Genomic DNA, 16506 nt, shown 5'->3' with positions numbered 1-16506 from the left:
CGCAATAAAAGAATCAATAAAGAGCTGCAAAATCGCACCACAAGGAGACGGAAGGGTTCCAAAAAGGTGGAAAAATACAAAAAAAAAGAAGAGGTTTTTTTTTGGGGGGGGGGGGGGGGGGGGGGGGTTGCATCTGTGTGTGTTGATTCTTGGGGCCTTTTACATTTTTGTTGTCTCTGCATTATATGGGTTGATCCCAAATGCGTTAAATGTTCATATTCATATTAGCAGACCACTTTTTAATAAGCCCAGCTTTTATCTATACTAACGTCTTTGGCCAAAAAAGTGCTAATGCAACACTATAAAATACTTTGCTGAGTAGTAGCAGTAGTAAAAGCTTGAAACATATATTTAAAAAAAAAAAAAAGTCAATTGTATTTCGGTGCCTCAACTCCACTTATATCATTGAAACTAATAATGTACTGCTACATGTCACTGGACACGTTTGGAAGAAAAACTGCCCTTAAATGAAGAAAGTACTGAAAACATTTCTCAGTGATTTTGGTCCATACTGACATCACACACTTGTTGCAGGTTTGTCAGTTGCACATCCATGATGCAAATCTCCTTCCACCACATTCAAAAGGTGCTCTTTTCCACTGACATCTGGTGACTGTGGAGGACATTTTGAGAACTCGTTGCATTCAAGAAACCAGTTTGAGCGTTTGTGACATGACATTCTATCCTGCTAGATGCACTGCGGTGATAAAGGGATGAACATGGTCAGTAACAAGACTCAGGCAGGTAGTAATTGGCTTGAATATTGCAACAGAAATCAAGACTCATCAGAACTGTTATTGTCTAATTTTGGTTAGCCCAAACCCCCCGTTGCTTGTTCTTAGCTGACAATAGTGGCACCAGATACGATCTTCTGCTGCTTTAGCCCATCTACTTCAAGGTTTGCTGTGCAATCACAAACCCTCTTCTGCACAATCACAAACCCTCTTCTGCACATCTTGCAGTGAATGGTTATTTCAGTTACTACTGCCTCCCTATCAGCTCCAAGCCATTGTCGTCTGACCTCATCAACAAGGCATTCTTGCCCAGAGAACTGCTGCTCTTTTTTTTCCAGACCATGCACAACTACACCAAATTCAAAGCGACTTAAATCATTTTTCTCCTGCATTCTGATGCTCAGGTTTATCTAAGCAACATGTTCATATGCCTAAATGCACTGGATGATAGCAGATATATGCATTAGCAAGCAGTTAACCTGGAGAGTATGTCCGATATTGGGAAAGTATGCTTTCTAAAATAGTGATAAACCCATAACTCTATTATTGTCTCATACTACTCAATCATGTTTTACATTTCTGATCAAATTTGTATGTCAACACTGACTGAGATAATGAGACTCAATACTACAGAAAGCTCAGAAAGCCCTGTTCCTCATAAGATAAATGTTACGTTTAAATGTCAATACAATGACACTTATGTCGCCTCTCTTGAAGAGATCTGCAATCTTTATGCATTTCCCACAACAATCCTGTCATGTCCAGTTCCCTCCAGAAAACGCACACATTCAAGTTGTCCATATGTTTTATTTTTTAATATACTCATATATAAATACATACATTTGCATATGTCATTCTTGATTTTGGCTTCAGCACAAACAAGCAAGCTGGTGGAGGCACAGAAAAGACAAAAAAACCTTGAGTGGGATATAAAGCAAGAAGTAATCCAGTGGATCAAATAATAAATGAGAGAACACAAACACATGTTAAGTCAAACCCTTGATGAAAACCAAAGAACTGGGTGAAGTGTCCCTGACAACACCTAATTTTGACTGCATCCATCTTATGCTTTAATAAATTACATAATAGGGTGCAGCTTTCATGTTGGTTCACAAAGAAATGATGCCAGCATTGAGCTGACATCATTTCTTTGTGAACATTTTTCATATTTCATCATTTCTTTCATACATGATGACACAGGCTGACTGACGTTTTTGTTCAACAGTAGAGCAAACAGGATTCAAATAATGTATCAGGGGGAAAAATAATTACTGAAAGATTAAGCAAATAAGTAATGCCGATTACATTAACACAATTACCAAGAATTCCATTCCATTCTGGGTGAATTTTTCCCAAAAACTCCAAGCTTTTATGGCCAGTTTTAAATCATTGTGAGGTTGCACAAGATATAGTCGGTCCACGAAAAGGCCAAGCTCATCATTACCACTATGCAGCCCAGCTAAAAGGCACAACGCTGCTTTTTGTACATGCGCTCAAGGGCACTGCTCATTCATATTGTTTTATTATCTAATACGTTTAAATGTTCAGCTTCAAACATTTGATGATATTAATACAACATATTCCCACAAGCTTTTGGTTAATATGTTATCCATTTGTTATGGACCATCATTGCAAAAGGAGCAGTCACCTTAGAGGGAGACTTTTTAATACAGCGAGGATCAGCATGGCAGGCCCACCACTGAAGGAATTCAACAGAATGTCATGCTGACCTCCACGGGTTATTTTGTCACTTTTTGTCACTTTACTCAGTTCAATATGATTGCAGTTTATACAGTGAACAGTAAATACTATGCTTCTGCAGACAGTGTCAGCAGATCAGTAACAAAATTTTGATATCACTTTAACAGAAGAGGAAAAAAAAACAGAATATAAAAAGGAGTGATTTCTGCTGAATTCATCTCACAAGCAGAAGGTACAGTGGTGTTGAAAACAGCGGTAGAGTGTGAGAATGAGACTTTAAGGCAATATTGGTAAGCACCACACCAACATCTCAGAGTCAAATCTGGGTTAAGATATCCTGTTGTTCATCAGTTAGGTAAAGAAGGTCAGAAGACGTTTTTCACTTGTCCTGCATTTTTTCCAGAATTGGCACAATCATGTCAAATTTAGGCCTCTTTGCTGGATCTTCGTTCATGCATATCTTCATGAGCTTGCAAATGTGGGGAGAGATGCCAGGGGGGATAGTGGGCCTCAACCCCTCCAAAGAAACCTATAAACCAGAACATACAGACACCTTAAATCCATTAAACTAACAGGTAATAACTGTGAGGTCTGTCTGCAAGCTGCTGATATCCATTTGTTAATCTAATAAGCAACAGTGCTGCTAACCTTCATGCCTATCTCCATGTTGGACAGGTCAGCAAATGGCACTTCCCTGGTTACCAACTCCCACAACAGGATAGCAAAGCTCCACATGTCTGCTGACCGGCGGTTGATCTCTTCTGGCTTCTTCTGAAGGGCTGAGCAATGCCAAGAAAAATAAAGAAGGTTATAGAGTAACGTAACGACATGCCACATCCTCAGACTACTGTGGAGAAATGAAAAGTTATTGCAACGAGTGAGGCTGTTCCTTCCTTAGGATGTGCCTAATTTGATAACATCATGAATAGCTGATCAAAATCACCACCTTGTGTCACTTGCGGTGTATTGTCAATGAGTCTGCAGAACTCAGGTACAAAATATAGTAGTCAATGGTCTACTAATCTGCAGCAAATAACATCCAAAAAAAACCCTGCATTATAAAACAAAATTGAGGCAATTTCTGTTTCCATTCTTGCAAACTAGTGTCTGCCTGCAAACAGCAGCAGACAAGCAGAAATATATACAGTATAAAGTGGGGAATCCCAAGGAATGCATTTTGCACGACAGTTCAGTATTTATCTTAAAAAAAAAGCTTGAACAACATGGAGCTCTGTGGGCTTTTTGCCTGTGATCTAGCATCGTATAGTATATGTTGCTATGGAAACCAAATCTTGTAGATGAAGAGAAACTGAAGACATTTGAGCAGCCGATTTCACAAAGGAAGGTAGCAGGTTACAGATACAAAGCGCAGCACAAACCTAATGTCAGATTAAATACATTTACTTCAACAACAGTGTGTTGTGCCATCTGTTTAGTCTCACTGTAAGGTTAGTACATGTACATCAGCTTGGATTCCAGGCTAAAGTAAAATCTAACTAAACTAATGCCTCTGTAAGTGGCCATGTTTCTTTGAAGATTAAACAGCCTGTTTAAAACCAATTGCCAACCAGCCATTAAACCAAATTCCATAATCCTTTAGAAATTACTGAAATGTAAATATCATCATGTTACAAAAGCAGTAGAAACATATTGTTGCAATTCTTCTACAAAATGATACAATAAGCAAACTTGCTAATATAAGGAAAATTCGAAGCAGTAGTGCATTTCTATTATTACATATTACAAACAATTCTTGAATATAAGGCATATTATTAAAATCTGTTACCATGCCAACTATGTGAATTTGTTTTAAACACAAGAAACACTCCCTTGCATATCACAGCATACATACATGTTGTTTCTATGTAACTGGTGGTGATAAATCCCCTTCATCCCATCCCCCACACGCTGTTTCTGTTTGCTTCTCTGTTGCAAATGTTCCCTGGTTATTTTCACATTTTGTAATCAGTTTACGTTTCGAGCTAACTTTGATTTCAATCTATCTCCTGGGGAAATCAGCTGCAAATTACATTTGGCTCAGAGACAGTCTAGAGTTTCCTGCATCCATCATTCAAGTGCAAGCTTGTGTGGCTTCAGCTGTCACTTTGGATCTGTGCTGTATGACTGATGCCTACCCTCAGGGGCTACCCATGCTGGCGAGTACATCCTGCCAGGACACTGGAAGGAAAACTTGACGTCTGCCATGCTGATCCTTGCCGTCATGTCCTCATCTATCTGTGAAAACGGAAAACAGAGTTGACTTAGACGCCTCAAAAAACTGTACCACACATCTCTTATTCATAGTTTTCTTCTTCTTACCATTACACTCTTGCTGTTGAGGTAATGGCGAGGGATCATGGGTTCAAGTGTGTGTAGGAACGCCATTCCATTAGCAATGTCAAGGGCAAACTTGACAGCCTGTGTCTGATCCACCACAAAATCTGACAGCATGATGAAGAACAAGTAATAACAGGTTTAAGCCATGTCTTTCACTACATTACTGGATGACAGTGAAATCACTACTGTAGAAAAAGTGATGACAACTTAATGACCAAAACAAATACTTAACTCCAATAAATCACAAATCCCTACAAATCACCCAAACTGGTCACAAGTATGGCCTGTGACCAGAGTAGAGGTACTCACTGGTGCCTTCATGCAGCACGTTGTAGAGGGAGCCATAAGGCATCCAGTGTGCGATGATGATGGGGTGAGGGGCGGGAGGAGACTGACATGCTCCCAACATGGGTAGGACATTCGGATGGGAAAATATCCTGGGATTCAGCCCAAGAGGGAAGGACAGGGGAGACAGACAGACAAAAACAGGCAAATCCACAAAGGATTTGACATAAAAAGTATGAGATGCACCTCCCAACGAAATAAAATTATACACAGAATTTGGCTCAAGACAGTGCAAACAGACAAATGAGTGACTGTGAAGGCAAAAAACGAAAAAGTCTGCAGAGAAAAGTCAGGATTATATAAGAACCTGAGTTTGGGATACTCCTCATTGAAGTCTCTGCCTTTCCTAGTGGTCCAGTCACGAACTTTTAGCAGTTTAATGGCAATTTCATTTCCCTGCCAGCGCCCTTGCCAGAGCTATAGAAGAGAAACAAAAAAAGTGAATCTTTAATTCATCATTAGCAGCTCTGCATTAACATTGAGCACAATGAAAAACAAGAAGAAATTACCTCTCCAGACTGGTTCTCGTTTACTTTATGGGCTAGAGAAAGCTGTCTGTAGTCAATGCCTGCCTGTTTATTCAATGTTCCATTGCCTAAAAACACAAGACAGAGACATAACTCAGGACGCGAGTTAAAGCTCAGACAAAAAGCTCATTATTTATATGAAATCTGAAAAATCTGTGGAAATTTCAAAAGCCACATTAAGATTAATCTGGAGACTAGCACAGAACATTTTTCCATTTCATGCAGCACTCTGTGCAAAACTGTGGGTGGAAAGTGGTCAGCTAATAAATTGGTTTTTGGGTTGCTGGGACTCACGGGGACGGGTTCTGGTGGTGCCTTTCCAGAAACTGTCCTTGAAGGGAATTTTAGTCAAGTTCTGTCCCATTTTCTCAGCCTTTTCTGTATTGATAGTAAAATGAGAAAGTCAGTACAGAGCAACAAATCTGAAAGATGTATGACTGACGCTGACATTTTTTTTTAAAAACCAAACAGTCAAACCACAGGCATACCTCTGAGGAGTTCACGGAGGTGAGGTTTCCCTTTGTCCAATGGAGTTTCCCCATACTTGTTACAGATGCTCACTAGAGCTCCATTAGTCACAAGGTCCTGAGAAAAAACAAACGTTATCAACACTTTAAAAATACTTTAAAACACACAGGTTTTTAGCTTCATCGCCACCAGGAGGCACACTAACCTCAGCTACTTGGTCTTGTCCCCAGAAGCAAGCATAATGCAGTGGTGTGTTCCCGTGTTCATTGACGGCATTGGTGTCTGCTTTGCACTGGATCAGCTAAAAGAAGGAAAAACAACGGATTACATGCAGAGAAAGGCTGGTCAGATCTTGTTTAGGCTGTACACAGAGATGATCCCAATGCTGCCAAGAAAAATCATGCACGGTTGTTTTGCCTGTAGACACATACCAGAGGTATTGAGACGTGTCTAATATTAAACTCAGTAGCTGCTTTACAGCCATTTTAAAATCGACATCGTGGAGCAGAAGCCCGCCATTATATCAACAGGACTGTGTACAGGATAATACAAAATACCTTTCTTTCTTTTATGGACAAACATCAACAACTTACAGCAAATACACTTACTGCCACAATGTGTTTGCTGCACTTTGAAAACCCAGCTGTGTTTCCTATAAAGAAAAACACTGCAGGTTTAATATGCTGCATTGAAGTCCCTGCCGTTTGCTTTGCAGCTCCAATTTTGTCTGTGCATTTATATGTAGCAGTAAGCACATTTTATATTCATGCTTCAGTTTTGTCTGTTACAAAAGGTTCAAGTACAAGAACAGACAAGACATGTTTCAGCTGTTCAGATGATATCATTTTAGCTTTCACAATATCCTGTGCTAATGAACCAAACTTGCAGGGAGAGCATCATTTTGAAACTTGTATATTAAGATCTTGCATTTGCTCGCTCTCACTGCTCCGTCTCCAACCGATAACACAACCAATTTGTATAGAAAACCATTTTGATCCCCACTGCTCATTTCAAACTAACAACTGCAGGGATGATATTTTTGTTTTGTTCTTTTATATATAATCAGCTCATATAGAGAATAAGGCTTAAAGTTAGGTGCGTGACTGCTTTGCTACACAGATGTGCAGACACAGACAACTGTATCCAGAAGTTATCTGCTAGGCTTCACTTCTGCAAACTCTAGTCTGGTCCTCTTGACCATGTTTGTATTGCTGATACATAATGAGCCTGAAGTTTATGCTGGCTACAGTTCTAGTATTTAATAATCTGTTAATTACCACTCTTAAACAGACCTATAGACAGTATTAAACACAGATATTGCTTTTGAGTCAGAAAAAGAAAGCCAATGCCTTAAACCTGTAATCTATGTGAAAGCTGCCAGATGGCTTATGATCCTATAGAAGTCTGTGGGAAAATGGCTTTCTGTCTTCACCTCTGCAAACATTTTCCTGCTAAGTTTATGGTCTCAGTCACTCAGTTTGGGCCATACTGAATTAAAAAAAAAAATGAGTCTAATTTGGAAATCTCAGTCATATTATGTTTCAACATAGAGGATTATCTAGAGGGGGAGATGAGACTGCATACAGAGCTGAAGTTCAGAGGCTGTCAGATTGGTGTGCAGACAACAACCTGGACCTCAATACCACCAAAACAAAAGAACTGGTAGTTGACTTCAGAAGGAGGAAGTCCGAGCTGCAGCCTGTCAGCATCAACGGGGAGTGCGTGGAAAGGGTCTCCAGTTTCAAGTTTCTGGGTGTGCACATAGACACAGACCTCCAATGGAGCTCTAACACCTCTGCGGTCTTAAAGAAGGCCCAACAGCGTCTCCACTTTCTGAGAATCCTCAGAAAAATGGACCTGAAGAAGGAGCTGCTGACCGTCTTCTACCGCTGCTCCATTGAAAGTGTGCTGACATATTGCATCGGTGTGTGGTTCTCCAGCTGCACCACAGCACACAGAAAGGCACTCCAGAGGGTCATCAACATGGCCCAAAAAATCATTGGACATCCTCTTCCCTCCCTGAAGGACCTGTACAGCACTTGCTGTCTCAAGAGGGCACGCAGCATCCTACGGGACTGCACACACCCAGGACACGGGGTGTTTAAGCTGCTGCCGTCTGGCAGGAGGTTCAGGCTGCTGAGGTCCCGAACAAATAGACTCAAGGACAGCTTTTACAACAGGGCAATAGCCCTGATCAATGTAAATAGCTGACCTGACTGGATACCTCCCTGGACTTTTTAGGGGGAGGTAACAATGTTTAAAACGATAACAATATTTATATTTATAACAAGGTGCAATAATAATTAATGTGCAATAATAACAGTGTGCAATACACATACACTTATTCTTCTTTTTTATACTAAGTTAATATACTGTGTTGTGTTGTTTGTTACGTTGTGATGTGTCATATCGTGTCGTGTTGTGTTATATGTAGTGCCGACGTAGGACAGTTTTTCCAATTTCATTGTACTACTGTACTATGTATGACTGTGCAATGACAATAAAGAGTTATCTTATCTTATCTTATCTGTGGTATAAAACTGCACGCTCAACGGCAAATGACTTGTCAATCATGATTCATTAACCAATTAGCATGTAGTTTCAGTAGAGTCAGGTCTGCCCAGCCTCTGGGGTTTTTTTGCAACCAAGACAGCAACAACAGAAACAGTCAGCTCATGGCTTCAAAACAGGAAGCCAGAAACCAGTGGGTGATGAGGGCACAACAGTTGCATCCATCTTTTATACCACCTATTGTTACGTCCATTCAATCTATGAATGCAGCTTGCTCACCAAGCACTACTATCACTCCATACATAAAGAAAGCGGCAGTAGCCAGAAAGCCAAGGGTGAGTCCATAAACTAATGGGTGATGTCTGTCTTTTATACACAATCCATGACACGTTTATGATACATTTTATGTTATAGCCACAGTGGAATTCATCCAAGAGACTCTAGACAGAGTTACTGTGCTCCAGTGTTTACAAGAACTCTACCTTTCCCACAATGTCGCGATGTCCATGGCTGGCAGCCAGGTGCAGGGGTGTGTCGTCTCCCCGGTTCATGACATTAATGCGCGCTCCTCGCATGATGAGCATGTCCACCACATTGGAGCGACCCTCTCTGCAAGCCCAGTGGAGAGGGCTGAAGCCATGGTCATCTCTACAGGGGCAGAAGCAATACAAGCTGAGCATGTTTTTTTATACAAAAACCTGCTTAGCATAACCTGAGGGACAAAACATCAGCAATTTTCCACACAAACACCTCTGTGGTATAAATGGTAAAAACTACAGCTGTTTTGGGAAATGGGTTTTTGGTTTGACAAGAAAACTTCATAAAAAAAAGAAAAACCCAGATCCTCAATGTAAAGATATACATGTTAAGTGAGATTACCAGTGCCTCCGTTCATGCTTAATTACCAGTGCAATGAGAAAACTGAGCTAAAAAATCTAATAAAATACATTTACACAACTGTTGCTTTAATGTAGATAACACAGCTCCAAAGCAATGCTATGAGTGAGTTCTATGAAAAAAATTGAATGATTAATCCTTCACAAAGCCTGAATTTACTGCAAAAATACTTATTATATTTGTTCCCAATAATCTGTTATGCCAGTGATGTGAAGCTGAGTTATGTATGCATGATAAGTTTATTCATTTTTACAGTCATTTTCTGCTTCTGTAAAAAAGGAAGCTCATGCGACTCAGTGACAAAAGCTAATAAGCCTCTGGCACTCATCATTCCTGTCTCGGTGACAGCAGCAATGCCACACGTCGCACAGTGGCCTCGATTATATGACAGACACACTGATGGAGTGTCTTCACTGTGAAACACAGTAACACAGAGATTAAGACACAGGAAGAGCGCAGTGACAGAGTCGATCACGAAAAAGACTGGACAAAAAAACAGCAGCGCTGAAGTCCTTAAAAGGCTCAGTGAGCCGCGAGTATGACTCTGTCTCATCACTCCACTCACTTCTACCAGATCATCTGGACTACTATGATGGATTTTACTTTCCATGAGCACAGTGCTCTTTTTAATATCTTTTTCACTTCTTCCAAAATTATAAGTAGACAGACAGCATAATAATAAGATCTGAGAACTGAGGGAGTATTATGATTCTGCAGGAATTTGAACCGTCTGCCCCAGCACTCAATGCACTGGCTTGTATTCACACAAAACAGCATCAAGAGTCCCACAGAGATCCTCAGTCCCACAACACACATCTAACTGTGTGACCTGCTGTGGATCAACTCAGAGAGTAATTTCCTCTCAGACCAAAAGGCCAAATCCTGAAAACTAATTAGCTTCAGTTTAGGAGAGAAAAACTACCCACACACTTTTCTAATCTGATTAGCTTTCAGTGCCAAGCAAGTCTGTTTGGGGGAGGAAGTGGAGCATCAAGGTTCATGTACATCTTCTGTAAAATCAAGAAATTACAAAATAAGCAAAATTGTGCTCTGTATGGGCTTAAATGTTCTGTTTAACAACAGCTGCCATGGATGGATTAGCTTTAAAACATATCTGTCCTCATCTGTCCTGAGAGTTTTACATTTGAATTCTCTTACAAATCAAAAGCTTCTCCAATGATACAATGTGCTGCTTTTTTCAGTTTTATGTCACTGAACAACTTTGAGTTGTGGCTTTAAATAAGAAAAATAATAATAATTCCCTATAGCTTTTGACAGTGTGATTTTCTTTTAGAGTTTCCTGAGTTGATGCACAACTTGTTCAAATATGACTTGTGCAAAACATTTTAACAAAATAAAGATTTTAGATGAAGTTATTTCCCTTTATTTTTCAAGATATATCTTGAAAAATCTAAGTTCAGTTAACTCATTTTTATTCAAATATTTATATAAAGCAATTTTATTCTAAAAAAAAGTACACAATAATAGCTCAGGTCCACATATAAATGCTGAAAATGTACTGTGGTTACATCAAGTAAGCCTCAACACTGGTCTCTGTGTGTATTTTTGTTACAGGATGGATTTTCCCTTTAAGCTACCTTCATCCCACAAACCCATGAGGACTTGAGTGCCAGGGTTTCCTCTTGCTCACTCCCTCCTCACTGACTGCAGTAATTTATTTCAGGCACTTTCACCTGCCAGCAGAACTCATCCGGGCAGACTGAAGAGCCAGAGGAAGCGTCCCTGTCTGCACCTTGTATGTCTGCACTGACATCTCCACTGGCTCATATAACAAGCCTCGGCTAAAGAAAAACAAATCCACTGAAATATCTAAAAAGCAGCTACGGGAATAGTAAATTAGTGTTTTTACTCTTGAAAAACTCATTTTTCTAGTATTCATTTTATTCATTCAAATATCCAATGACAAGAAGGATCATTCTAAAATAAAAGGTACATAAACTACAGTAGAACTACCACAGCCAAATCACAGTGCATTTCTACCTAATACTTTATATTCTGATAGATGGGAAATTTTATCTCTTAGTGTTACAATTAACCTGATCATGTTAAATCCCTTTTGCAGTAGCTGCATACAAGAATAACAACCTGATACTAGCTACACTAAAAACAGCTAATCCGGGACTACAGCTACATATTTTTATTCAAATGTGCAGAGCATTTTCAAATTGATTGTTTAACATATCATACAATGTATTCTCTACCATTAAAAGTTAGAGAGGGGAATTTAAAAGAAAGTATAATTTATTGTTTCTTTACTCAATTAATTTGTGTTTGTTTTACTTCAGTTCAGACACATGGAGCAGAGCACAGGAGACACAGTGAAAGTAAAGATCACATTACTTGAGTTAAAGCTTCTCTTCACTGCAGAATTGATCTTTAAATCCTCCTTCTCGTCCACAGTCCTGAATAAGCAAGCTCCATCACATCTTAAAGACCTCAGTCTCACATTGACCCAACAGAGCACTTTGCTCTCAGACTGCAGGTTTTGAGCCTTCAGCTATGAGGCTGCTCTTCTGCAGAACCAGCCTCCAGTTTGGGTTCAGGAGCCAGACATCATCTCTACTTTTAAAATTAAACTAAAAAAAAATCTGTTTTGATGAAGCTTACAGTTAAGGCTAGATCAGGTGCCTCTGAACACTCCCTTAATTATACTGCTATATGCTTGGGCTGCTGGAGGACGTTCCATGATGCACAGAGCGTTTCTTCTCCACAATCCTATTTTCCCTCCTGTTGAACTGACATACAGCTGTTTACTGTCATTAACTTCTTTCCACTCACTCCCACAGTCTGTTTTGTTCTTGGATTTCTATGCTCCTTTTTTCTTTTCGTCTTCCTGTTAACCTAACAACCAGTTGCAGCAGATGGCAGCCCCTCTTTTTTTAGATGGAAATAATAATAATAGTAATTATTATTATAATAATAACCCAATAACATAAGACCTGAATCAAACCTTATGATCTCTGTCAATGCTTAGCACTGCTTGTTCTGAATCCATTACTACCCATTTGAACAAGAATTTAGACCACTGTGTTTCCAATTACCCACCATCAATCAACCACAGCAGTCATACTGGTCAATGGAGCTCTATGTTAGAGGTAAAAAATGCTTGGACATGGTACAGATACCTTACTAGGAGTCAAACCAAAGAGCAAAACTAAATATTATTATAGTACTATCACTTAATCTGTCAACGGTCTGACTTCAAGCTTTCCCAGAAGTTGAAGACACTATGGATTTAGGGAGAATAGGGAATAGGGAGAAAACACACATGTGAAAAAGTCTTTGCCTCCTTCCTGTTTTCCTAGTGTTTTTCATATTTGTCACACTTACATGTTTCAGATTATCAAACAAATTTTAATATTAGACACAGATAACCCAATTAAATACAAAATGCAGTTTTCAAATGATGATTTCATTGATTAAGGGAGCAAAGTTATTTAAACCTACCTGGTTCTGTGTGAAAAAGTAATTGCCCCTCTTGTTAAATCTTGAATTAGCTGTGATTAACCCCCTTTTTTTGGAGAGCTAAGCTTAAAAAAGGCGGTTCTGAAAAGACGAGGAGGTCAGATTTCCTCCACAGTACTGTGAAAGACTCATTACCAGTTATCGCAAAGTTATCGCAGTTGTTGATGCTCAGGCTGGCCCAACCAGTTATTAGGTTTACAGGGAATTTACTTTTTCACACAAGGCCATGTAGGTCTTTAATAATAAACACCTGCATTTTGTGTTAATAATAATGATCCACCAACCAGTAAAATGGTACTGTAAAAAATACTGAGAGACAACATCAGAACATAATGACCACATTACAAATATTTAGGAGAATATGTTTTAAACTTTGCAATTAGAGTCTTCTAAACTTGGCGGCAGCAGTAAGGGGAAATGAGTGGAGCTATCTAATACCACAGGGAGACATACAGGAAACATATCAGTAGAGAAGGGGGAAGGTGATGTGGGCTGCTATGGCTTAACTATGCATTCCTCTTTTGAAAAATTCACTATACAGCCCCACATACACAAAGATTTTCTGTCTGTCTTTTCAGCCCTGCCCACAATAATAAACTCCTCCCCTTAGCCCTCAGTTCTGGTAGGTGGTAAAAGCTTCCCTTGAGGCCCATGTGTTGCTCCTTGTAAGGAGATTCTGCATTCCACTACTACTGTTCATGTGGGAGTTACATCAGTGTAAACACATCGTCATTGTAGAGCATAGAAAATATCTCAGGGAGGGTTCTGTCAGGCAAGAGCACAGTAAGTTTACTAAAACACAGAAAAGGAAGGCTTGAGGCTCTGTAGTGTCTTATACACTGGAGGACACACATCAGCCGGAAAAGGGAACTAGACGTGTAATCAACTAATGGGCGAGTCGCATGCATGAATCCACACTGGCTCAATGCAATCAGATAGACTCACAAGAAGTGGAAAAAACAAAGCAAACAGGAAGCCAAAGAAAAGGAAAAAAATATAACTTTCTGAATAAAGTGTATGTATAGACAGACATATCTTGTTTGCATCTATTTTTAGAATACAGCTATATTTTCAAGTTATGATGTATATTCTCAAGTTCCTCTTTTATATTTAGAGCAAACACGTCCCAAATAAGAAAAAAAAAAGATGCTGACCAAATAGCAATTTTAACAACATTAAAATATTTCTTGAAACATCCCTGTGCCTCTGACATTACCAGTTATCTTTTCTGTCAGTTAACAAATGTTTTCTTGGTTACAACCATGTCAAAAAAAAAAGAGGACGACCACTAATCCAAAAAAAGCTCTTTCGTTTTCATAGTACTAGCAACATAATGAAAGCTTGACAACTATGTCATTTGCAAATGAATAACTGTCAGTAAAAAAAACCCTACCACAAGTCCACTAAAACAGAGAGAAATGGAGAAGGAAAGAGAACAGCTACCACTTACACAAGGAACATAATTAAATTGACTCATTTATTATTTCTTTGTTTGCTTTGAACACAAACACCGGTAGTCTAAATCTTAAACAGAGCTCTCTAAAAAGACAAGATTCGTGGGTGGCCATCCAGACTGGACTGCCAAGTTTTTCCCAATGTAGCCAGCTTAGGATAAAAACAGCAGCCCAGGACTCTTAATCTGGAACTATTAGACAGAAAATGCTGTGTACTAAATGTGTCATGTCAGAAGTAAAGTACAATATTTTCTGCATCCAAATCCATCCAAAACCAAGTTGTATCCAGAGCATGCAGAGCCTGATTTTGACTGCTGTGACTAACTATACCATCACAGCATGCTTCCTGTCCAACATCATGCTTTTGATTTACTGTGCTGGCATTCTAAACATAAACATGCGCACACAAGGAAATGGGTTCAACGGCAGTCCACAATCTCACAGGGGATTGAAAAGGCGGGCTTTCAGACTGCACCAGAGAAGAACTTTAAGAATAAAACATTTTAAATAAAACACAAGATCACATTTGAAATTTTGAGCCACGCTATTTGGAATCACAAATTCATGTTTTAGCAAGTCACAAGCAAGCAGGCACAGCTGCTTGGGGATATAAATGAAATTCTTAATTAGGATTCCAGTATCCAACTTTCATTTGAAATAATATGGACAGAAGTGACTGATAAATTCTGGCTATGAAAAAAACTGCAGCTCACCCTTGATTGAGATCATTCTCTGTGTTGTCCAGCCATAAACGAACTGCCACTGCATTGCCTTCCCGGCACTGAGTGAATATATCATCCATTTTGGCTGGTGTATTGTTTTTCTTCTAGGACGCACCCGTGGGAGCAGATGCAGAACTAAACTGGGACAGACAAGAGTTGCAACCCGATGGGTTCAGGCACGTCCTGGCCAGCATCAGTCCCTCATTTGGGACAGTATGAACCACAATCAGAGCAGCACCAACACGACCCTAAAGAAATTGATTTAAAGAAAAATGGTCACTCAGTTAAAATTATTTCTTAAAAAACAAAAACAAAAAAACAAAAACAAACAAACAAACTGCTGTACAAACCTAAAAAGGAGAAAGCCTACAGACAAGACAACCTAGTGTTGAGTAATCTCCAACTGAGTAATACAGGGTGGGTATGCCGTTTACAACACAGTGACTCACAAAATGTAGCTGTATGAAAAAATAGCCCTGGACACCATGGACACCAGAATAGATAAATATAATCATCCAGAGTCAAACTGAAGTCTGTATTCCTTTAATACACCGGCAACAGACTAATATATTATACTGATTATACTAATATATTGATAATAAATCAATCACTTCATGGCCCTATCAAGTTTACAGTCTGGATTTGCTGCTCTTCTTTGTAGAAAGAAAGTGGTTGATTTTTTATTATCTTCGTATTGGTTTTGCAGCTCTAATTGATTGTGAGACTGGTATTAGCCAATAAGTGGGACGGTATAATATGATAATACAATATTTTTTTAAATTTTTTTTCAGTATGGTCACAACCTAAGTTTCACGCGCCATTGATCCACGCAGTTTATACCATTTACACTCCCAACAATGTTGTCACTGCCTGACTAGCTGCTTTGCTATCCGGCTAACACAGTGAGGGGAAAGCTCACTTAAGTCAGCCGCCTAGTTCTTCTACTCGTGGCAGCACCACCGACTGCTTTTACTCCACCATATGGAAGATATATATCTTGGTTAGCTCCTCACTATAAACTTGCATCTTCTACGTCGTGAAATAAAATCCATTTGGGTCTGTGCTAACAAGCTAACTATCTATCCTGCCGCGGGGGCTGTCCGTGTTTCTCTCATTTAACGGTGACCGACTGAGGATTTCACTCGAACCATCATTTAATAGTTTAAACAGGTCAAATTAAAAAAATTATTTACCTCCATGCCTTTAAACTTACCGGATATATTAGCTTGTTGCGGTGTATTGTAGCTGTACAGAGGAAAAGTTACAAGCCTTGCTGTGTTACCTTCAGCATTCAGAGAGCTGTGCGTCCACACCCGTACGTACG

The 16506-nt window shown here is 39.4% G+C and overlaps 1 protein-coding gene across 1 annotated transcript; it reads right to left on the bottom strand.

Moving 5' to 3' along the window:
- Positions 1 to 1527: 1527 nt before the first annotated feature.
- LOC147314905 (scaffold protein ILK) lies at positions 1528 to 16506 on the bottom strand. The gene is made up of 13 exons (XM_086262010.1): positions 16396 to 16506; positions 15174 to 15430; positions 9106 to 9271; positions 6318 to 6413; positions 6133 to 6229; positions 5939 to 6022; positions 5627 to 5712; positions 5425 to 5534; positions 5082 to 5209; positions 4755 to 4876; positions 4571 to 4670; positions 3084 to 3214; positions 1528 to 2964 (listed from the first exon to the last, which is right to left on the bottom strand). Exons 2-13 carry the CDS (start codon positions 15260 to 15262, stop codon positions 2815 to 2817), a joined length of 1359 nt encoding a protein of 452 aa, XP_086118136.1. The 5' UTR covers positions 15263 to 15430; positions 16396 to 16506; the 3' UTR covers positions 1528 to 2814.

This window comes from Aulonocara sp. 'chitande type north' Nkhata Bay, linkage group LG14 (genome assembly GCF_057382095.1).
Source record: "Aulonocara sp. 'chitande type north' Nkhata Bay isolate Kocher_YH1m ecotype deep benthic linkage group LG14, A_spYH_male_GT1.1, whole genome shotgun sequence".
NCBI classification, from domain to species: Eukaryota; Metazoa; Chordata; class Actinopteri; order Cichliformes; family Cichlidae; genus Aulonocara; species Aulonocara sp. 'chitande type north' Nkhata Bay.
Note: the sequence above shows the minus strand (reverse complement) of the source record. Positions and strands in the feature narration are given on the sequence as shown.